At 43.0% G+C, this 18,733-nt stretch overlaps 1 protein-coding gene and 1 long non-coding RNA gene across 5 annotated transcripts in view; one reads left to right on the forward strand and one right to left on the reverse strand.

The window, feature by feature from the left end:
* Positions 1–18,733, reverse strand: part of LOC307216712 — a 427,955-nt gene that overhangs the window by 127,689 nt on the left and 281,533 nt on the right. The gene's annotated exons all lie outside the window — the stretch shown is intronic.
* Positions 1–18,733, forward strand: part of ANO3 (anoctamin 3) — a 241,881-nt gene that overhangs the window by 121,855 nt on the left and 101,293 nt on the right. For all 4 annotated transcript variants that reach the window (XM_079963900.1, XM_079963901.1, XM_079963902.1 and 1 more), the window contains exons 2-3: positions 13,010–13,216; positions 13,350–13,421. In XM_079963900.1, coding sequence (XP_079820026.1) covers positions 13,010–13,216; positions 13,350–13,421 — 279 coding nt within the window. The remainder of the gene's footprint in view (positions 1–13,009; positions 13,217–13,349; positions 13,422–18,733) is intronic.

Here is an 18,733-nt window from a genome sequence, read left to right on the forward strand (position 1 = left end):
TGCTTTGTGTGACTTTGTGTTTCAGAGTCAATAATCCACTTTTTGGTTCATAAAACAGTAATTATAAGAATGTGATAGATACTTTGCCAGTTTATTTCATCTACCAGGAGACATATAGATGTATATGATTTATGGCAGTAGCACCTTGTAAATTTTTATTTTGTTATTATAAACTACTACCCTGAGCAGCACTGGCATGCATGATCTGAGGAAGAGCATACCTAGGAGACAAAAGATCAATTTCTGTTCTAAAAAGCAAGATAAGTGTATGCTAAAATGTTACTAAATACTTTACAATGCATCTGTATAGTATGCATTATATATTCCTTTTGAGAACTGATTGAGAGGAGTTCAGCAGGAGATGATATTTAGAGACAATTAAACACTGTTCCATTTGTTCTCCTGCAGCGCATCCATATGGTATGACCATAGGATGGGAGCTATTCTCAAATCTCTTCAATTAGCAACTCCCCTTTCATGAAACACTTCCGGGTGTTTAGAAATTATAAAGTGTGAGCATCATAGAAATGGACAGGCAGAAAAATGAAGCTGTTTTTGAAAGGATAAATGTTGCAATATATCCCTTCATTTGCATGTGGAATGCTTATTTGCTTCAGGTAATAATAATAATAATAATAATAATAATAATAATAATAATAATAATTTATTATTTGTACCCCGCCCATCTGGCTGGGTTTCCCCAGCCACTCTGGGCGGCTTCCATAGAAACCAAAAATACACTAAAATATCACACATTAAAAACTTCCCTGCACAGTTTTTAACACACATTAAAAACTTCCCTGAATTGTAAGGTACTTACAGTTGCATAGTTTATGGCTTATTCCTTCGAATAAAACACAATCACAGTTCAATGTTTCATCTGCATAAATTAATTTTTGGGTCACAGATATAAACTTGCCAACAGCAAGTAAGAGTTGTGTTAGTTGAAGAAATGTCCATGGTTCTACTAAAGCAGACTGCAATGCCTATCTAGGGGAAAGCTCCATTCACTTAATGCGTACTGTTGCTGTCTCAGTTAAATCATTTGCCTAGATGGCTTTCTTGCAGAAGGCGCATGCCTCTCCTCTATCTGCTTTGTGACCTGAGGTGCTCATAGGTACGGAGGCTTTGCATGATTCCTCTCCCTCAAAATAAAGGTTCTGAATTGTGTGATTCAAGCCACTGTGCGTACAGGTCTCCTCATAGATCACCTTCATCATCACACGTGCCTTTTGGATAAAGAAGGAACACATATTTCTTCTCTTAGTATGTGAAGGAATATATTAGCTCATATATTTTCCTAAGGAGAGATGAATAATATGAGCTGGGTCTCTTTTCCACCCCTCCCTATGAGACTATAGTTCCTATTCTTGCTTAACACACACACATACTCTCAGGGCCTGTGCCACCAGAGACCTGGTATTTACATTATTTTGCTGCATTAGGGAATACAGCACAACCTTCTTATTAATTTAACCCCTATCTGCTGTTTGTTCAGGCTTGTTTAATTATTACAGGTCTCATAAATCACATGGGGCACCATCCAGCAAAAACAAGCCGAGCCTACGTAGCTCCGTCATAAAGGGCGAAATGGGATGTAATCCTAACTGAGTTCTGCTGGATTGTGTTTCTAAATTCAAGTCAAGGTGCTGGTGTTAACTTCTGAAGACGTACTACGTGGTCAGAATCCATATTATCCATATCATCTGTGCTCCCTTTTTTCTTCCTATTCGCTTGGATCACCAACTAGAGATCTGCTCCAAGGGAAGTGCCTGTAAGATTAACAGTTACAAGATGCATGGCTATTTGAGGAGTCAGGGAGGACAGTAAAGAAATCCTTACACTGGGCATTTGAAGATGATTTTAGTGTGTCCATGGATCTCATTTGAATAACTTTGATGCTGCTCTTCTAATATTGTCTGTTAGCAGTTTTATCGTGGGTGCTTTATTGTCTCAGCTACTTTCAGTGCTTTTTTTCCTGGGGGGACACGGGGGGACGTATACCCCTAAACATTTTGTGAATCTAAGTTTGGCCTCATTGAGGGGCAGCATTTCAATGTGAGTAGGAAAATGAGAGTCCCCCTAAACATTTTTTAAAGAAAGAAAGCACTGGCTACTTTCATTCTGGAACTGGTGAAGTGCTTTTGGTAGCACTAATAGGCAAAAAGGTCTCTCTCTCTCTCTCTCTCTCTCTTCTTCTTCTTCTTCTTCTTCTTCTTCTTCTTCTTCTTCTTCCCCTCCTCTTTTTCTCTCTCTTTCTCTTGACTGGATAATTCACTTCTTACTAGAGATAGATGAATCAGTGTGATATATAAATGCTTCCTCTGATCTGAGAACTTCATATTTGGATTTCACAAAGTCTTGCTTAATTGCCAGTTAAAGCATCTAAGATCTAAATGGTCATCCATCAAAGTAATAACTGTGGTGGTAATACAAATTTCTTTTTCAAAGTTTCCTCTCTTCATGATTTAAGCTGCTTAAAGTCCATTGAAGGAAATGGTTCTCAAAATACTGCTTTCATGTTCACGGCTCTCTCATCTCCCTCAGTGATAGGAAGTAGCAGGCACCGCCGCTACAGTGTTTGCTTTTTTTCTTAAGAGGAACGTGCTTGCGAGGTTTATGGCTTTGTTGTGATGTTCTTTTATTTACAAATGTGCACATTTTGCACAAGGAAGTTCTTCAGGAAGCAACATAGCGTATCTTCCACTCGCTCTGCACAAATCAAAGATCTTCATTTCTAAAATTTAACTTGATGACAATTCCTAGCTTTGGTGCTTGGTCATTTATTTATTCAGAATTCCTATAGCTCATTTAATAGCCCCAAGAGCTGGCCACAATGGCTTACAAAAGATTCCTAAAAATCACACTCAAATCTAGTAAAGCAACAAAAATTGCATGGTGTCCATATGAGACTACAGGTGCATTTCCTACTCTTTTGTTGTTACCCCAAGAACCAGTTCCCACAAAAATGCCCCTGAGACAAGGAACTAGAGCTGGATCTGTGCAAGGACATGATGAAACAGCTCCCCCTGAAACACAAGTCAAGTGTTACTACCCCAAAACTCCTCTTCACTGGCTTGGATTTTAATCTGAGCAAGAGAAGTCAACTCCACTCTACGAAGAACCAGATGGGGGAGGAAGAGACAAATGACTTCACTCCCATGCTTTATCACACTGCCTCCACACTCCCTCACTCAGGATAAGGGCTCAGGCCCCATCATGTCCTTGGTGATATGATTATTTTGCATGCGGGAAGCATTAATTTGGGTTGACTTGGCACCCAGAAGAAATTGAGCTATTTAATTATTTTTTAATTTGCAGAAATCCATTCATTTTCCAAGCCCATTTTCAAGAAGTCTGACCAGGAGTTTGTCCCTTCACTATCAAAATCATCATGCCTACACTTGATAGCACACAATAACCTTTGCATCACCGTATAGAATGCAATGGCAAATTTTAAGTCACTGAACTAAAGCATTAAATAAGGAACCAGGAATGTGGAAGTGAAGGTAATCCTGTTTGGTCCAACAAAATATATGAACTTGAATTTTAACAAGATTGTGTTACCTGTTTTAACTGCCCTGCTTTTTAACCCTGCTTTTTATCCTGGAATTGTGAATATATTCGTGATCATATTAAGAATGGTTTAATGCTCTTGTTATTGTATATTTTACATTGAGAATTGATTCCATATTTATAAAATATATTATATTACATGCCAGCTATGTCAGCTAATTATATTATATGGAACCACACCCCATTTTTTTTAACCTCACAAGAGGAAAATTGGTTTAAGGAGACAGTTGGGCATGGAAAAAATGTAAGCAGGAAAAGGCTTAAATGAACCCGCCTTCCCTTATTTCTCTATACCTCTTGAATTTGCTTTTCTTTTTTTTCTTGTGATGGCATCAGAGATGTCTTACACATCTTGTCTGAAATTTTACAAACAAATGTCTGTTCTCTGAAAAGTGGAACCTCATTCAGTCTCTAGATTTCATCACGTTTTCATCTGCAGCTTGTTTCTTTCTTTGGGCTATAATTACGGAATTCAGATCCTAGGTATAACAGAAGCAAGAATATATAAAGACAAACTAGTTATCTCTGTGTTGTTGTTTTCACCAGGGAAGCACAATGTTTTTGCTTTGAAGTGTTAATTACTTCATAAACTAGAAAGCCTGCAGGTCTGTACTCTGGATACTTAAAAAATTAATTGAAAATGCACCTTGTTCAGTAACCGCCCCCCCCCCATTCTTTAATACTTCCCAATGTCCTTCCAAATGTCTTCAATGTGCAATGCCAAAATTCGGCACCCCTCTGCCTCTCTCACACCATTCTGAATCATAGTCGCAGCATCCCCAGCAACACCCCTGAAGTTCCATGCCCAGTGCAACCAACTGCTTGTGCTCCCCTAAATCTGCCTCTGCTGTGAAGCACCAGCTTCCCGAACAGACAAACCAAGTACTCATAGAACCTTCACCTTGGTGGAATCTACACACATACAAAAAAAACACTGTGAAAATGCTTTAAAAAAGTTTTTGGGAAATACATTGAATTTGCCATAGCTCACCTTTGTATATTGCACTTTTCAACACACTTAAAATGTATAATAATAATGATAATAATAATAATAATAATAATAATAATAATAATAATATATTTATTTATTTATTTATACCCCGCCCATCTGGCTGATTTTCCCCAGCCACTCTGGGCGGCTCCCAACAGAATATTTAAAACACAATAAAACATCAAACATTAAAAACTTCCCTAAACCTTCTGCCTTCAGGTGTCTTCTAAAAGTCAGATAGTTGTTTATTTCCATGACATCTGATGAGAGGGCAATCCACAGGGTGGGTGCCACTACCTAGGCCACCCTCTGCCTAGTTTCCTGTAACATCGCTTCTTGCAGTGAGGGAACTGCCAGAAGAACCTTGGAGCTGGACCTCAGTGTCTGGGTTGAACGATGGGGGTGGAGATGTTCCTTCAGGTATACTGCAACTATATAGCTGAGTTTTCAGTTATTAGCCCATTATCCAGCCAATTACTGTTGCTAGGCACTGATCCAAGACTTCCACCGCTTCATCCGGATTAGATTAAAAAGAAAGAGAGAGCAGGGTGTATTCAGCATACTGATGGAGCCTCACCCCATATCCCTAGGTGACCTCTCCCTGTTGTTTCTTGTAAATGTTTTTAAAAAATTCAGGAGCCTATAGCATGGATGCCAAAGGGCCACGTATAGCACTTCCTTTTGAAATTAGCTCTCCAGAACCATCATATCATTGTGTGTCCAACTCCTATCCCAGAGAACCTATGTGGAAGAATAGGTGGTCAGTGGTATTGAAAGAATGTGGTCAATGGTATTGAAAGCTGCTAAGAGAACCCAGAGACTTAGCAGAATTGTACTCCCCACATCCTAAGGCCTGCCATCTTTCTGCCAGGATGCAAAAAACAGAGGGTGGCTACCAGTTTACACTCTTTATATGAGATGCAGGGGATTGGGAAATACTGATACATTGCTGTTCTTATTCCAAGTAAATATTGCACATGGTATTGAAAACCCTACTTGATTTAACTAAGATTCTTAGATCAAGAACCCACTGACATATTAACATATTCTGATCACTTTGATGAAGAATGAAGTCTCAATTTCAATTTGCCATTATCATTCAGCATCTTATTTCTTTGCTGTTTGGGGGGACTGGACAGTCCCAGAAGACATGTCCAGTGAAGGTTAACACAATCAAATATGTTTCTCAGTTGACTTCATTTGATACATTGACCAATGGACACAATGTCCCTGTCTCTTCAGCTTCCAGGATCCGTGACAGAAATAGCACAATATGTGGGTAGCACCACATCTGCTTGCTTTGGGCATCAACCCATGGGCTCTGGCCTTGATCAGGAATGGACTTTCCAATTGACTTACATGAGAGGAGCAGTTCTTCACAAGTCCCTGCCATTGAAATGATTGGGGCAAAGTCTTTTATAGAACTCTATAGTGTTCATCAGTGTCCCAACAAGATCAGAATTATCGGATTGTTAACCTTCTCTGATACATACACAATATAGGTTTGTTGCTGGATCTTGTAGGGCAGGCCTGAAGCATTTATGGTGCTGAAATTATAGTAATCAAATGGAATTCTGAGGCAGGAGAATAAATATTTAAAGAATCAATAATGGTAAGTCTGTTTTCGAGGAAGATGTCTGTATCTATTCACTCATAATACTTTTATCTTGCCATTCCCTAAAACGATTGCTACTTATGCTGGCAACTTGTGCGGAAATATGATTTTAGTGTTTCAGGAAATAAATTACTATTAACTGGGGTGGCACAAAGCCATCTGACAATTTGGTTAGATTTGTTTGGTTAGATTTGTAGTCCATTCTGGGTTGTTGTTTTTAAAGCTATGTTTATAGAGTAAATGCAATAGTCACAAATCACCTGACACTCTTCTACTTTGATATTTCAGTAAATAAAAGGGGAAAAAACATAGCAAGGGTTATGTTTTGGAAATTGAGACTGCTGGAAAAGATTGGTCTTTTTGTCTGCATAAGCTTACCTAAATCAACATCTGGGGCAGAGAGCTGCCTTATCTCCTGCTGTAAGGAGCATATCCTGAAATGTATAAAAGATGACCAATAATGTGCGTTGTGGTTCTTATGTAAGTGGTGGAAGAGTACATTGGCTTAGCTCCAAAGACACACTTGCAGAAGGAGAAGGAAATTCCACTAGCTCAGGGTGGCAATCCCAATGTCCTGATTCCCTCCTCCCTTTACAGCAGGTGTGGTTGACCTGTGGCTCTCCCTATGTTGCTGGACTACAATTCCCATCCTCTCTGACCATTGACCATGCTGCTTGGGGTTGGTGGGAGTTGGAGTTGGTGAGCAACCCCTCCACTTCAGCCTGGGCCCTTGACTGGGCCCATTTTGGAGGGTTCACTTCCTGGAGTTCAGGGAGCCTGTAATGGAGAGGAAAGGCCCAATCATGTGCCAGGAACATCACTCTCACATCTCAAGAGCCAGGTCTTTGTTCAGTAGGCAACACAAAAATCACAAATAATCTGGTGCTCTTCTACTTTGATGTTTTGGGAAATAAAAGAAAGCTACAGCAAGCTTTACATTTTGGAAACTACTGCTACTATTGGGAAAGATAACCCTTTTGAGCTTCATTTTTAAGGATCACATAAGTTTACCTAATTGCTATCTGTGGCAGTGATTCTTCTGAGAAAAGCAGGAGGCTGTACAAGAAATACCCATAAGAGTAACACATAATTATTATTACTAAAAAACCCTTTTACTGGCTTTTTCAAAGATTGGTTTAAGAAAGATTACCAAGATGGTCTTAGACATCATTTTTAAGGCATCCTTTAATGCTTACTGCTCCCATATTTTATCGGAGGGTTGAATGGCTGTTCAGCAAGATTAAACTACTTAACATTTTGGCTATGTTCCTACTCCGTATGGTCACAGTAACGGTGCATGGAGGAATCACCAAAGGGCATTACAGAGTCCTGTTTCTATCTCCATTCACACTAGGCTACTACAAAGAGCAAGAGGTCTCTGTATGTGGAGATCAAAGGATGTAATATCTTAAAACTGCAATAAATTGATAAGCAAAGTTATGCATCCACCTGACAAAGTTGACTGCATTAGTAGATACAAAGCGGATTCAAGAACTGCTAGGAGTAGCCAAGTTAATCCCTTGCAGCAAAGATAGCATGCCTTGTGGCACCTCAAAGACCAATAAAAGTTTCATTAATTAACTACAGCCCACTTCAAGGTGATGACACACTGTGCTATATTTCATAGAATCATAGAGTTGGAAAGGACCCTAGGGGTCATGTAGCCCAACCCCTGCAATGCAGGAATCTCAACTAAAGAATCCTTGACAGGTGGTCACCCAATCTCTGACTCTATGTGAATCGGGAGAAGCTTTGAAGGTGTTGGACTAGAGTATGGAGACTGATAAGACAAGGATGGGGGGGCAGATTTTGTGTCCAGAAATTAGGGGAACAATCAGTGCTAGAAAGGCTGGTACTTGCCTTGAAAGAACAGGTATGTAGCTACTTGATTTAATGTGTCATTGGAGGCCTAGCTGACATCTATGCAAAGGAGTACTTATGCACAACTTTTGACTAGTTCAGAGTGCTAGGTTGCTTGTTGAGGAGCAGAATCTCTTGCCTTGACTACCCCATCCCTTTATAACACAATTGCAGAGTGTGTGTCCTTGTTGGATCAAGGGCTTCACTTAAGTAGCCCTATAACCTGCTGTGCCTTGGCATATCAACTCCTTTGAGTAGTTATGTGTATTACTTGCAGTGCCTTTGAGTAGTTCTTCTGCATATGTACTGTATCACACTGATCTGAGCATTACAGCTTTGAGGGGTGGGTATCTGAGTTTGGATTCATGATCAAGTGGGGGCCAAAACACATTTGATACTTGAAGAGCAGTAGGTTTATAGCAGCCTTCAAAATTGCTATTATTCATGGCAGAACTGTAATGTTAGTTTAAATTTTTGTAATGTTCTAAGCTCTGGTGTCTGGCTGCCCCGGGCATCTTTCGGAGGAAGAACAGAATGAAAATCATCATCATCTTCAAAGGTTGTGCATACATAGGTTTTACACTTTCACTCATCAATTTGTATTTTCACTTGGATTTCTAAATATGCCTCGTTCTGTTGTTGCATATTCGGAGTCACTTCTACAACAGAGGCGTAGCTTGGGAAGTATTACTTGCATGCCTGTAAGCAATTATCAGTTTTAAAACATATTATGATGTACCCAGTGGCAGTATTGTCATAACTGAAAGTTGGTCTGTTTGCATAAGTAAAGGCATCATGAAACCTCCCCACTCAGCAGACCACTGACATCTACACCTTCTCCAATTCTGTTTGTCGAGTTCCACGCCAACTCTCAAAAACTGCTTTACAGGGATCAGGCAGGCCTCTTAAGTGGGTAGGAGGTGTTGAAGAAAATCAAACTCCCTGCTTTATGTTAGCAGAAATTGGGTGCAAGCCACTGAGTGTAAAAACTCTCTTTATTTTGAAAGTAACCGGTAGCCCACATGTTTACTGTCTCTCTGTTTGTGCCATTAAAAGATTCCAACACATTTGCAGATTTTTTTTTTTTATAAAGTACATAAAACTGTCAAGATTATTGCTGTAAAAATGACTTTTGCAGTGCAGGTTCAAATTCCGTTCCAGCAGTTGACAGCTGCTGCCGCTTTGCCGTGCCTTTGTGGGGAGGGCTCTTCCCCCTGCTAGCCCATTCTCCATCTTGGGCTTGGGGACGGGCCCATACTCCACCTCAGCGTGAAGGACTCCAAGGAGGCCCGGGACACTGCTGCTGCCGCTTTGCCGGTGAGTCTTGGGGAGGACCGCTCCCCCTGCAAGCCCATTCTCCACCTTGGGCCTGGGGGCGGGCCCCAGACTCCACCTCAGCATATAAGGCTCCACGGAGGCCTCGGAACATCGCTGCTGCCACTCTGCCGTGCGTTTGTGGGGAGGGCTCTTCCCCCTGCAGGCCCACTCTCCACCAGGCCAGGGGGCGGGGCCCACGCTCACCACCGCCGCAGCCTCGGGGACACTGGTGCTGCTGCAGCGGTTGTTGGAAGTGTTTTTATATGTTTTAAACTGTTTTTATTTTTTTTGCTTTGTTGTACCACCATAAGCGGTGGTTTTTATCCATGTACTTTTATTTTGTTTTGATTTATTGTGGGTTGGGGTGGGGTGGTTGGGGAGTGGGGTGGGGATTGGTTTTGTTTTTGTAATTGTTTTTGTTTGTTTGCTTTTATATTCTGTAAATGGAGGCAAGTATGAGGCTTGGGATTCCTACTGTGGAGGGGCGAGGGAGGTATGGCGGTGGGGGCAGATGTCATAGGCGAAGGGGATCGAGATACGGATATGCTCGTACCCCTTCCAATCTGCGCCCCATCCCGAGAGACGAGGGTAGGGTGAGCAAGGATTACTCACCTCCGTCACTGGTGTTGTGCAATGCCAGGTCTATAGGCAACAAAACCGCCACCCTGCGAGATTTCTTCACCTCGCAGGGGGTTGACCTGGCATGTGTGACTGAGACCTGGGTGCGCGAAGGGGATACTGTTACCCTACGAGAGATGGCGCCCCCGGGTTTCTCCGTCCTTCACCAGTCGCGGACTGTGGGCCGGGGGGGAGGGGTGGCGTTATTAATCCGGGAAGATTGTTCTTTCAGGGCTCTACCATCGCCATCGATCCCCGGCATTGAATGTGTTGGCCTAGTGTGGGGCTCCGAGGTGAGCTTGGCTGTCTGGCTGGTGTACCGGCCACCTAGCGCACCAGCAGCCACCCTGTCAGGCCTGCTGGAGGCGGTGGCCGGCTGGGCCTTGGAGTTCCCTAACCTATTGGTATTGGGGGACTTCAACATCCATGCTGATGCCACTCCCTCCTCACAGGCTCTGGACCTGGTGTCTTCCATGGCGACACTAGGGCTCTCCCAGTTTGTTTCGGGCCCCACACATCAAGCAGGCCACACGCTGGATTTGATCTTTGGCGTCGGTATAGATGTGATCATGTCTCCTTCGATGAAGGTGCCATGGTCTGATCACTATGCTCTGAAAGCCAGGATTGACGTTCCACCCCCACCCTGCTTGGGTGGCGAGCCAATTTGGGCTCGCCCGCAGAGGCTGATGGACCCTGATAGATTCCGTCAAGCCTTGCGGGACCTTTCTCCCCCTGGCGACTCATTGACTGAGCTTGTTGAGGCCTGGAATACCCAGCTCCTGGCAGCCATCAATGAGATCGCACCTAAGCGCCCTCTGCGACCCCGCAGAAACCGGGCTCCCTGGTTTACCGAGGAGCTCCGGAAAATGAAGCGGGACCTCAGACGGCTAGAGCGAGTATGGCGGGGTGCCTGTGACGGAGCCTCAAGAACATCTTATAGGGTTTTTATGAAAACCTATGAGATGGCAGTGAAGGCCGCTAAAAAGTCCTACTTCTCGGCCTCCATTGCATCCGCTAGCTCTCGCCCGGCACAATTATTTAGTATAATTCGGTCTTTAACGTCCCTCGAAGGACAGCCAAATTTAAATAACAATTTGACACACAGCTGTGAGGCATTTGCGAGCTTTTTTGCGGAGAAGGTCTTGTTGCTCCGCCATGACCTCCCTGCCAATTTGGATACAATAAAGGAACTGGAGGCCCCTCGACTGTCCTCGGGTTCAATATTGGACCACTTTGACTGGATATCCCCAGCTGATGTAGACAGATTCCTCCGAGCTGGAAAGCCCACCACCTGTCCTCTCGACCCGTGCCCGTCCTGGCTGATTAGAGCGTGTCCAGAAGAGGTGCGGGCCCCCCTGGGGGATATCATCAATCTGTCCCTTGGCACCGGGACATTCCCAGGGGAACTGAAGGAGGCAGTGGTGCGCCCGCTCTTAAAGAAAACATCATTAGATCCCTTAGATCTATCCAATTACCGCCCGGTCTCGAATCTTCCATTCCTGGGTAAGGTGATTGAGAGAGCGGTTGCTGAACAGCTTGGTAGGTTTCTGGATGAAACATCAGCTCTGGATCCATTCCAGTCCGGCTTCCGCGCTGGTCATGGGACCGAGACGGCTCTGGTCGCCCTAACAGATGATCTCCGCAGGCAGCTGGATCGAGGCGGGTCGGGGCTGCTGATTCTTCTAGACCTGTCAGCAGCCTTCGACATGGTCGATCACGAACTCCTGGACCACCGCCTTGCCGACGTGGGGATCCAGGGCACAGTCCTTCAATGGCTGCGCTCGTTTCTCTCTGGTCGGGGACAGAGGGTGGCGCTTGGGGGGGAATTGTCATCCCGCCACTCCTTGGTGTGTGGTGTGCCTCAGGGTGCAATACTCTCCCCGATGCTTTTTAACATCTTTATGCGCCCCCTCGCCCAGCTTGTCCGGAGTTTTGGGCTGGGCTGCCATCAGTATGCTGATGACACCCAACTCTATTTGTTGATGGACGGCCACCCGGACTCGGCCCCAGACACACTGATCAGATGCTTGGAGGCTGTGGCTGGATGGTTACGTGGGAGCCGGCTGAAGTTAAATCCTTCGAAGACAGAGGTCCTCTGGCTGGGACGGGACGACATGGGACTGAGGGGGCAACTCCCATCTCTTGCGGGGGTGCAATTAGTGCCAGCACCGTCCGTTAAGAGTTTGGGTGTAATCTTCGATACCTCCCTCTCCATGGAGGCGCAGATTGCAGCTACAACAAAGGCGGCATTTTTTCATCTCCGCCAAGCTAAGCAGTTGGCTCCTTACCTCTCTCGCCCTGACCTAGCCACTGTGATCCACGCGACGGTCACCTCCAGACTGGATTATTGTAACTCGCTCTACGTGGGGCTGCCCTTGAGACTGACCCAGAAACTCCAGCGGGTGCAGAATGCCGCAGCGAGACTCCTTACGGGGTCCTCGCTTAGAGATCACATTCATCCGGTGCTATACCAGCTGCACTGGCTCCCGGTGGAGTACAGGATCAGGTTTAAGGTGCTGGTTTTAACCTTCAAAGCCCTATACGGCCTAGGGCCCTCGTACCTATGGGACCGCCTCTCCTGGTATGCCCCACAGAGGAACTTACGATCTTCAAATAAAAACACCTTGAGGGTCCCAGGCCTCAGAGAGGTTAGGCTGGCCTCAACTAGAGCCAGGGCTTTTTCGGCTGCGGCTCCAACCTGGTGGAATGCTCTGTCACAAGAGACAAGGGCCCTGCAGGACTTGACATCTTTCCGCAGGGCCTGCAAGACAGAGCTGTTCCACCTGGCATTTGGTCAGGGCGCAGCCTGACCCCCTCCTCTGGCAATCTTTACAAAGTTTTAGTTTATGGTTGCCATCAATTTTGATTTTAATTCATTTTTATAATGTTTTATAATGTCACACTGTTTTAATTGTTGTTAGCCGCCCTGAGCCCGGCTTCGGCTGGGGAGGGCGGGATATAAATAAAATTTATTATTATTATTATTATTAAATTGACTATTTTTTCCTTAATGGTTCTATCTTTCGTTTCAGGTATGAACACTAGCAAGAGCGAGAATGTCAAAGAGCCCCCATTGAAGCCATCCCGGAGATCCTTGCCATGCCTTGCTCAGAGCCAAACACACCCTCACAGCCTCAGCAAGCATTCCTCATTCCTGCAGCCAAATCGAGTGCAGCCTCAACCTCAGCTAGGGACTGCAGGGACATCAACCGCTACCGTTGATGTAGTGTCAGAACGAGGTGAGCTCTGGCACACTGAGGCCACTGGCATTCTTCCACATCTGTGATACCTTCTGAACGTAGCAAACGAAAGGAACGGGGCTGTGTGATATAAACAGTGACCTGAATGTAAAATGTTTATTATGCCTTTCAGCTAAAGTGATGGAAACCTTGGAAAACAATTTACTCAAATTATCTAATACAGAATACAGCGATCCGTTCTTAGGTGAGTTTGCCCTGCTCAGTTATATTCTATTGTGATTGCTCAAAATAATACCCCTTTCCTTCCACTTTGGACAACCTAGAGCTGAAATGTGAAATTATTAACCTCTGAAAGATTCATTTTAAAGCAGCAGTTGAAATCCTGTGTGTTGGCCTTTAATTCTTCTCTGGTAATTCAACTATGTAGGCCAAGGGTGGGGGGCCTCTAGAGCACAGGCCAAGCAAGTAGACCCATGTTTTCCCCCAACCACATTCACATCCATAAACCCATTAGCTGATGTCATTCATGACATCATCTGATGAATACAAGGATGGAGTTAAATACTGCATTGGCTGTTCCTGCCAGTTCCCACAGAAAACAGCAGTGCACAACCAATCTGAGCAGGATTTAACCATCGCTCACCAGCTGATGAGTGTAGCTTAAATCTTCCTGAATTCTGCAGGATTCCAAGTAAACCTCTTCCTGATTCAGTAAGGAAATGCAAATCTATATGGTAGGGGTGGGGAACCTTTTTAGACCCATGGACCAGATGTATATCGGGATCTGCCTCTTGGGCCAAATTTGACATGTGAGTGGGGCTCCCCACCTGTCAATCATGTGATGACATCTGATGAATGGGAGGGTGGGATTAAACCTTGTGTTGGCTGTTTGTGTCTGCTCCCAGCAGAGATCAGTAGTATGCAACCAAGCTGAGCAGAATTTAAGCCCCTCTCATCAGCTGATTAGTGGGGGTTAAATCCTGATTAGTGGGGGTTAAATCCTGTTGAGTTTGGCAAGATTCTATGCAACCCCCTTTCAGATTCAGGAGCAAGTTTGCACCTCAATCCCCTGGTAAAATGGAGGGTCCCCTCCTTCATTTTAGTAGATGCATACATTTTGATGTGATGGGATCTCTCACTTAAGTCTTACATATTTAGGTTAAGAACAGAAAATGTGAAGGTTGGATCAACAAAGTTAATCCATTGTGTGTAATTCTGTCCTGAGCATACAGGCGACTCCCCACTTATGTGTGGGTTACGTTCCGGGGGCCCGTGCACATAAGTGAAATTGCATAAAATTGGGATTACCCTCTAGACACCCTTTAAACACCCTCCTTGCTGCTCTCTCTTCAATCCATTCCAAAAAATGCTGTATCTAATAATATCCACAACTAGAATTGAAGCTCTGGGGCTGGCAGGAGGCTGGAGGATGCAGAGGAAAGTGATTGCTGCTGCTGTGCTACCCCACATATCAGCTGTTAGGTGGAGAGGCTGAGCAGTACAAAGCCCCGCTGCGTCTCTTTGGGGCTTCCTGTGCCCTCATTGATGTCCTCTTCAGGCTCCAGGTAGGGTCCCCTCATGAGCCTCAAATTCTGCCCAGAGCTCTCTTGCTATTTCTGGGTATGAATTGAATCATTTAATGATTTTCCAGTGCTGCGCATATACATGGTCACAAATGAGTAGAACATGGATCAGTGCGAGGGTGCCTGTACTTACAATTGCAGCTTCAGACTTTGTATAGAGGTATTTTTGTTTTTAAGCTGTAGTCTCTGATCCACAGCATTTCCACTATCACAAGACCTATTAAATGGGGCTTGTTCTTCTTGTGAAACCCTCTAGCCACGGAGGTGTTGCATGAAAAAGTCAGGACGACATGACTGCAGTCACTCTTGGAATGCTGACGGGGCTTACATAACCCCTGTGATTAATGACTTTCATTTCTTCAGTGATCTACTACGAACTGCCCCAGGAGGATATTAAAAGATGGATCTGAATTAAGTGTGTGAGATAAATATTTAATCATGAAGCTTCTAGGAAGGACAAATAAAAGGAGAAATGGTATAAGCTCTGTACAAAAGAAGGCAAGGAAGCACGGCCACTGAAGCCATTAGTGCAAAAGGCTAAATTCCAGCTGAACTTTGAGCCAACAATACAATAAGATGGAATTGCCATGTTTAGAATGACAAGGTGCTCTGAATGAGTGTGGATAATAACCTTGTCTCATGGTTTGGATGTGTATGGGCAAAAAAATTGTTGATGATAATCTGATGGGTGGAGAATCCTATTGCAGGGAAGCAGTGGCTAAAGATTCAGTTCTGGAACGATACGGTTCATCACTGATAAAATGATTCAGATTTGGTCTGAAGAATCTGTAATCCAGCAAAGCGAATTCCGCTTTCCAGCCACCTATCATAGTCAACAAGATATCTGGGGATCCACACACCCAATTTTTGCAGCCCCAGGCCTGCAAAGCAGACGGGAGGCATATGGCAAGCTGCAAGCATATCTGGTGGTCTGCAGTTGATTTGACTCACAGGTTGCAAAGGCATAATTATGTGCTGCACTGAAAGAATGTGCTACTTGTAAACTTTTCTTTCCTGGTTTGCACATGATGAGACAAAATTTAAAGGTTCTGTGGTTTGTAACAAAAAGGAGCTTCCCATTATGTCTCATACAGAAACAGGGGTTTGTTCAAGCCACGGTATATTATAGCAGTCTACACTGGGCTACCCTTGATGGTCTGTAAACTGCAGCTATGCAGGGGGAAGGGGAAACTGGCAAAAGTCACCACCCCATTCATTCATTAGAAGGTTTCACCAGATTTCAGTCTTTCCGCAACTGGAAGGAGACTTTCTGTTCATGGAATAGACAGTCTGGATCCAGACCTCTGTTTTGAATGTGGTTACTTTCCATTATATACAAGTGCTGAAATTTATATATGGTAGAAGCTTCACAGAGAAGTTTTATGTACAAAGACATAAAGCATGTTCCCTCTTTAATAAGAGAAAACACGGTTTACTTTTAGACACACAATGGAAACACTCCCAACACATCAATCAGTTTGTGGAGTAATCTGTAGAGTCAGCATATTAATTAACCTACATGCCACCTTGAGATTTCAAATAAACTGCAAGAAAGCTTAGTAAAACTGTGTTTAAAATGTTGACCATGTACATGAGCATAGGAGGCACTAAACAAGCTTTTCTTGGGGGAATGGCTGTGCATAGATAAAATCTGCGAAGAATCTGTGCTTTGGTTTTTAAAGATGACACAGCTGAAATCATCAAAGGAAGCCGAGTAATTAAAGGAAATCAATGTTTGCTTTACTATTTGATGTTCAAAATCCGTGTGAACTACTTTTAGTGGATCTCTTTTCTTTTTAAGTTTTAAGAGATAGCAATCTTTGCATCCCAAGCAGTAATGATTTTTTGTATATGCTATAATTTAATTTTCAAATTTCTTTTTTGTGGGCTCCAGGATCACTGTAATGGTGCAAATGTAACTGCTCCATGGCTGAGAGTTTAAAAATGTGCTGTGGATTTGAATGCTCCCTTCTCTACTCCCAGTGAATTCTGCCATGCCTTCCACAAATTGTTGTAACAACAGCATTATATGTGCAATACATCAGCATTAAGAATATTTACCAGGCCTGTAATTAGATAATTAGATTTTGTAACCAGGATTTAAAGCAGATATGAATCCCACAGTTATTACAAACCAGGGAGAACTGGGTGAGAGTATGTGAGGCCATTCTAATCAAGTTGGGAGTTGGTTATATCTACATTAGCCAACAAAATAGGAATGCTAGTTTCCTGATGAGATTATAAGTTCTGCTATTTCTAGAACATAATTTGTCTGAAAATTGGTAAATAAGAACCAGTGAGATTCATCCGTGAATATGGGTTTAATGCACACCAGAAACTTCTGCAATAGAATCTGAGAACTTCCTTGCCACTGTAATATCCTAGATTGTAGAATATATTCCTTTAGTAGATTCAGGGACTCCCAGCTCTTTGGCACAGAGATCATTAGTGCTATTTTTAGGATTCTGAAGTTGCCAGCATCTGTGTCACATGCATATTAATAGCCTGCCATGTTCTCTTGCATGCCAGCCGGTGAGTTTGAATTTGGGTACTCCAAAAAATAAAAAATAAAAAAACTGTCTTCTTCAATATTTCACCTTGGTCATGAAATATTACTTATGTACTAAGTTAAACTAAATTATAGATGATGATACTGCATCATTTGGATGGAGTGAAGTGTTGTGTGTGGTCATCTAAGACACAATTAATTCATGAAAGAGTAATTGAAATAAGGGACTCGGTGGAAATCAAATTACTTTTCCAGACAGCAAAGATGCAGAAGGTGTGAAAATTAATGGCTACTACTGCCCTCGACCTGCCGTCCACCACAAAGAATTGTGCTGATCTTGTATCTTTACAATGATGTTCCAGTACTTAGAATCAATACATTATTTCGCTAGGATAATGATGAAACTAGCCTAGTGAAAAATTCCATTCTACCATTAGAATTCTATGTGAATTAAGTAATCATTCCAGGGTGTCTTCTTAGAAGACTGGCTTAATGAATGGGCTGAAGATGAAACTTACAAGATTCACAAATCTACTCCCAAATAATGTGTGTGTTTGTATATGCACAAGGCTGCTTGTAAAGTCAGCTTTCATCTCTGCAGCTTAATCATCACATTTATTAGTCATAAAAAAATTCAAAGCTTGCTAAGGGTGAGGGTGGGGAATTTCAAATCATCTCTAAGAGTGGGATAAGGGTTTCACTTCCCTAAAGATTACATAGTAGTTCAACTGCTTAACAAAACAAGGGCCTAAGAAATATTGGCTTGGATTCAGAGTTCCTAATCGTATGATACTGGGAAAAGAGGAGGTGGAAGATTTTGTGACCCATGAAAAGCTGCTTTTGGGATCTGAGGCATTGTCTGAAAACAACCCATCAAAATCAATAGGGATTGGTTGTCAATCTCTCTCTCTCTCCCTCCCTCCCCCAGCTGGGTCTTAAGTTTAGTTTGCTCCAGTTCTACATCAGTTTACGAATAATTTTTTAAGTCTGCATGGAAAAGTATATGCATTCTCTGTGCATTTCTGTCAGTCTTTTCTTGTCTTCTTTTAAAAGCAATTTCCACAGAATAATGCATTTATGTATATGCACAAATATCCAGGCTGTGTACAAGTAACTCAGAACTTATACATATTAACTTGAGTGCATTCAGCTTTATGTGGTTGGCAACAATTTTTTTAAAAAAATAAAGGTGGCAAAAAAGGAGCAGGCACCTGGGGGAGGGGGGGCTTTGGTCTTTTAAAAGGTGAGGGTGTTTTGGGAGGGGTTATTCGGTAGATTTTGTTATGATTATGTATTTTGTGGTTTTATATTTTGATTTTATTCTGTAAACCGTCCTAAGATATAGGGTGGCATATAATTTCAATTATTATTAATAATAATAATATCACCCACCATTAGACCCAATATATTTTTACTATGCACAATTTTGGCTTTGTGCACTATCCCCAGAATGTAACCCTCTGT

The sequence above is a fragment of the Podarcis cretensis genome (genome assembly GCF_951804945.1).
Source record: "Podarcis cretensis genome assembly, chromosome: 1".
Taxonomy (NCBI): domain Eukaryota; kingdom Metazoa; phylum Chordata; class Lepidosauria; order Squamata; family Lacertidae; genus Podarcis; species Podarcis cretensis.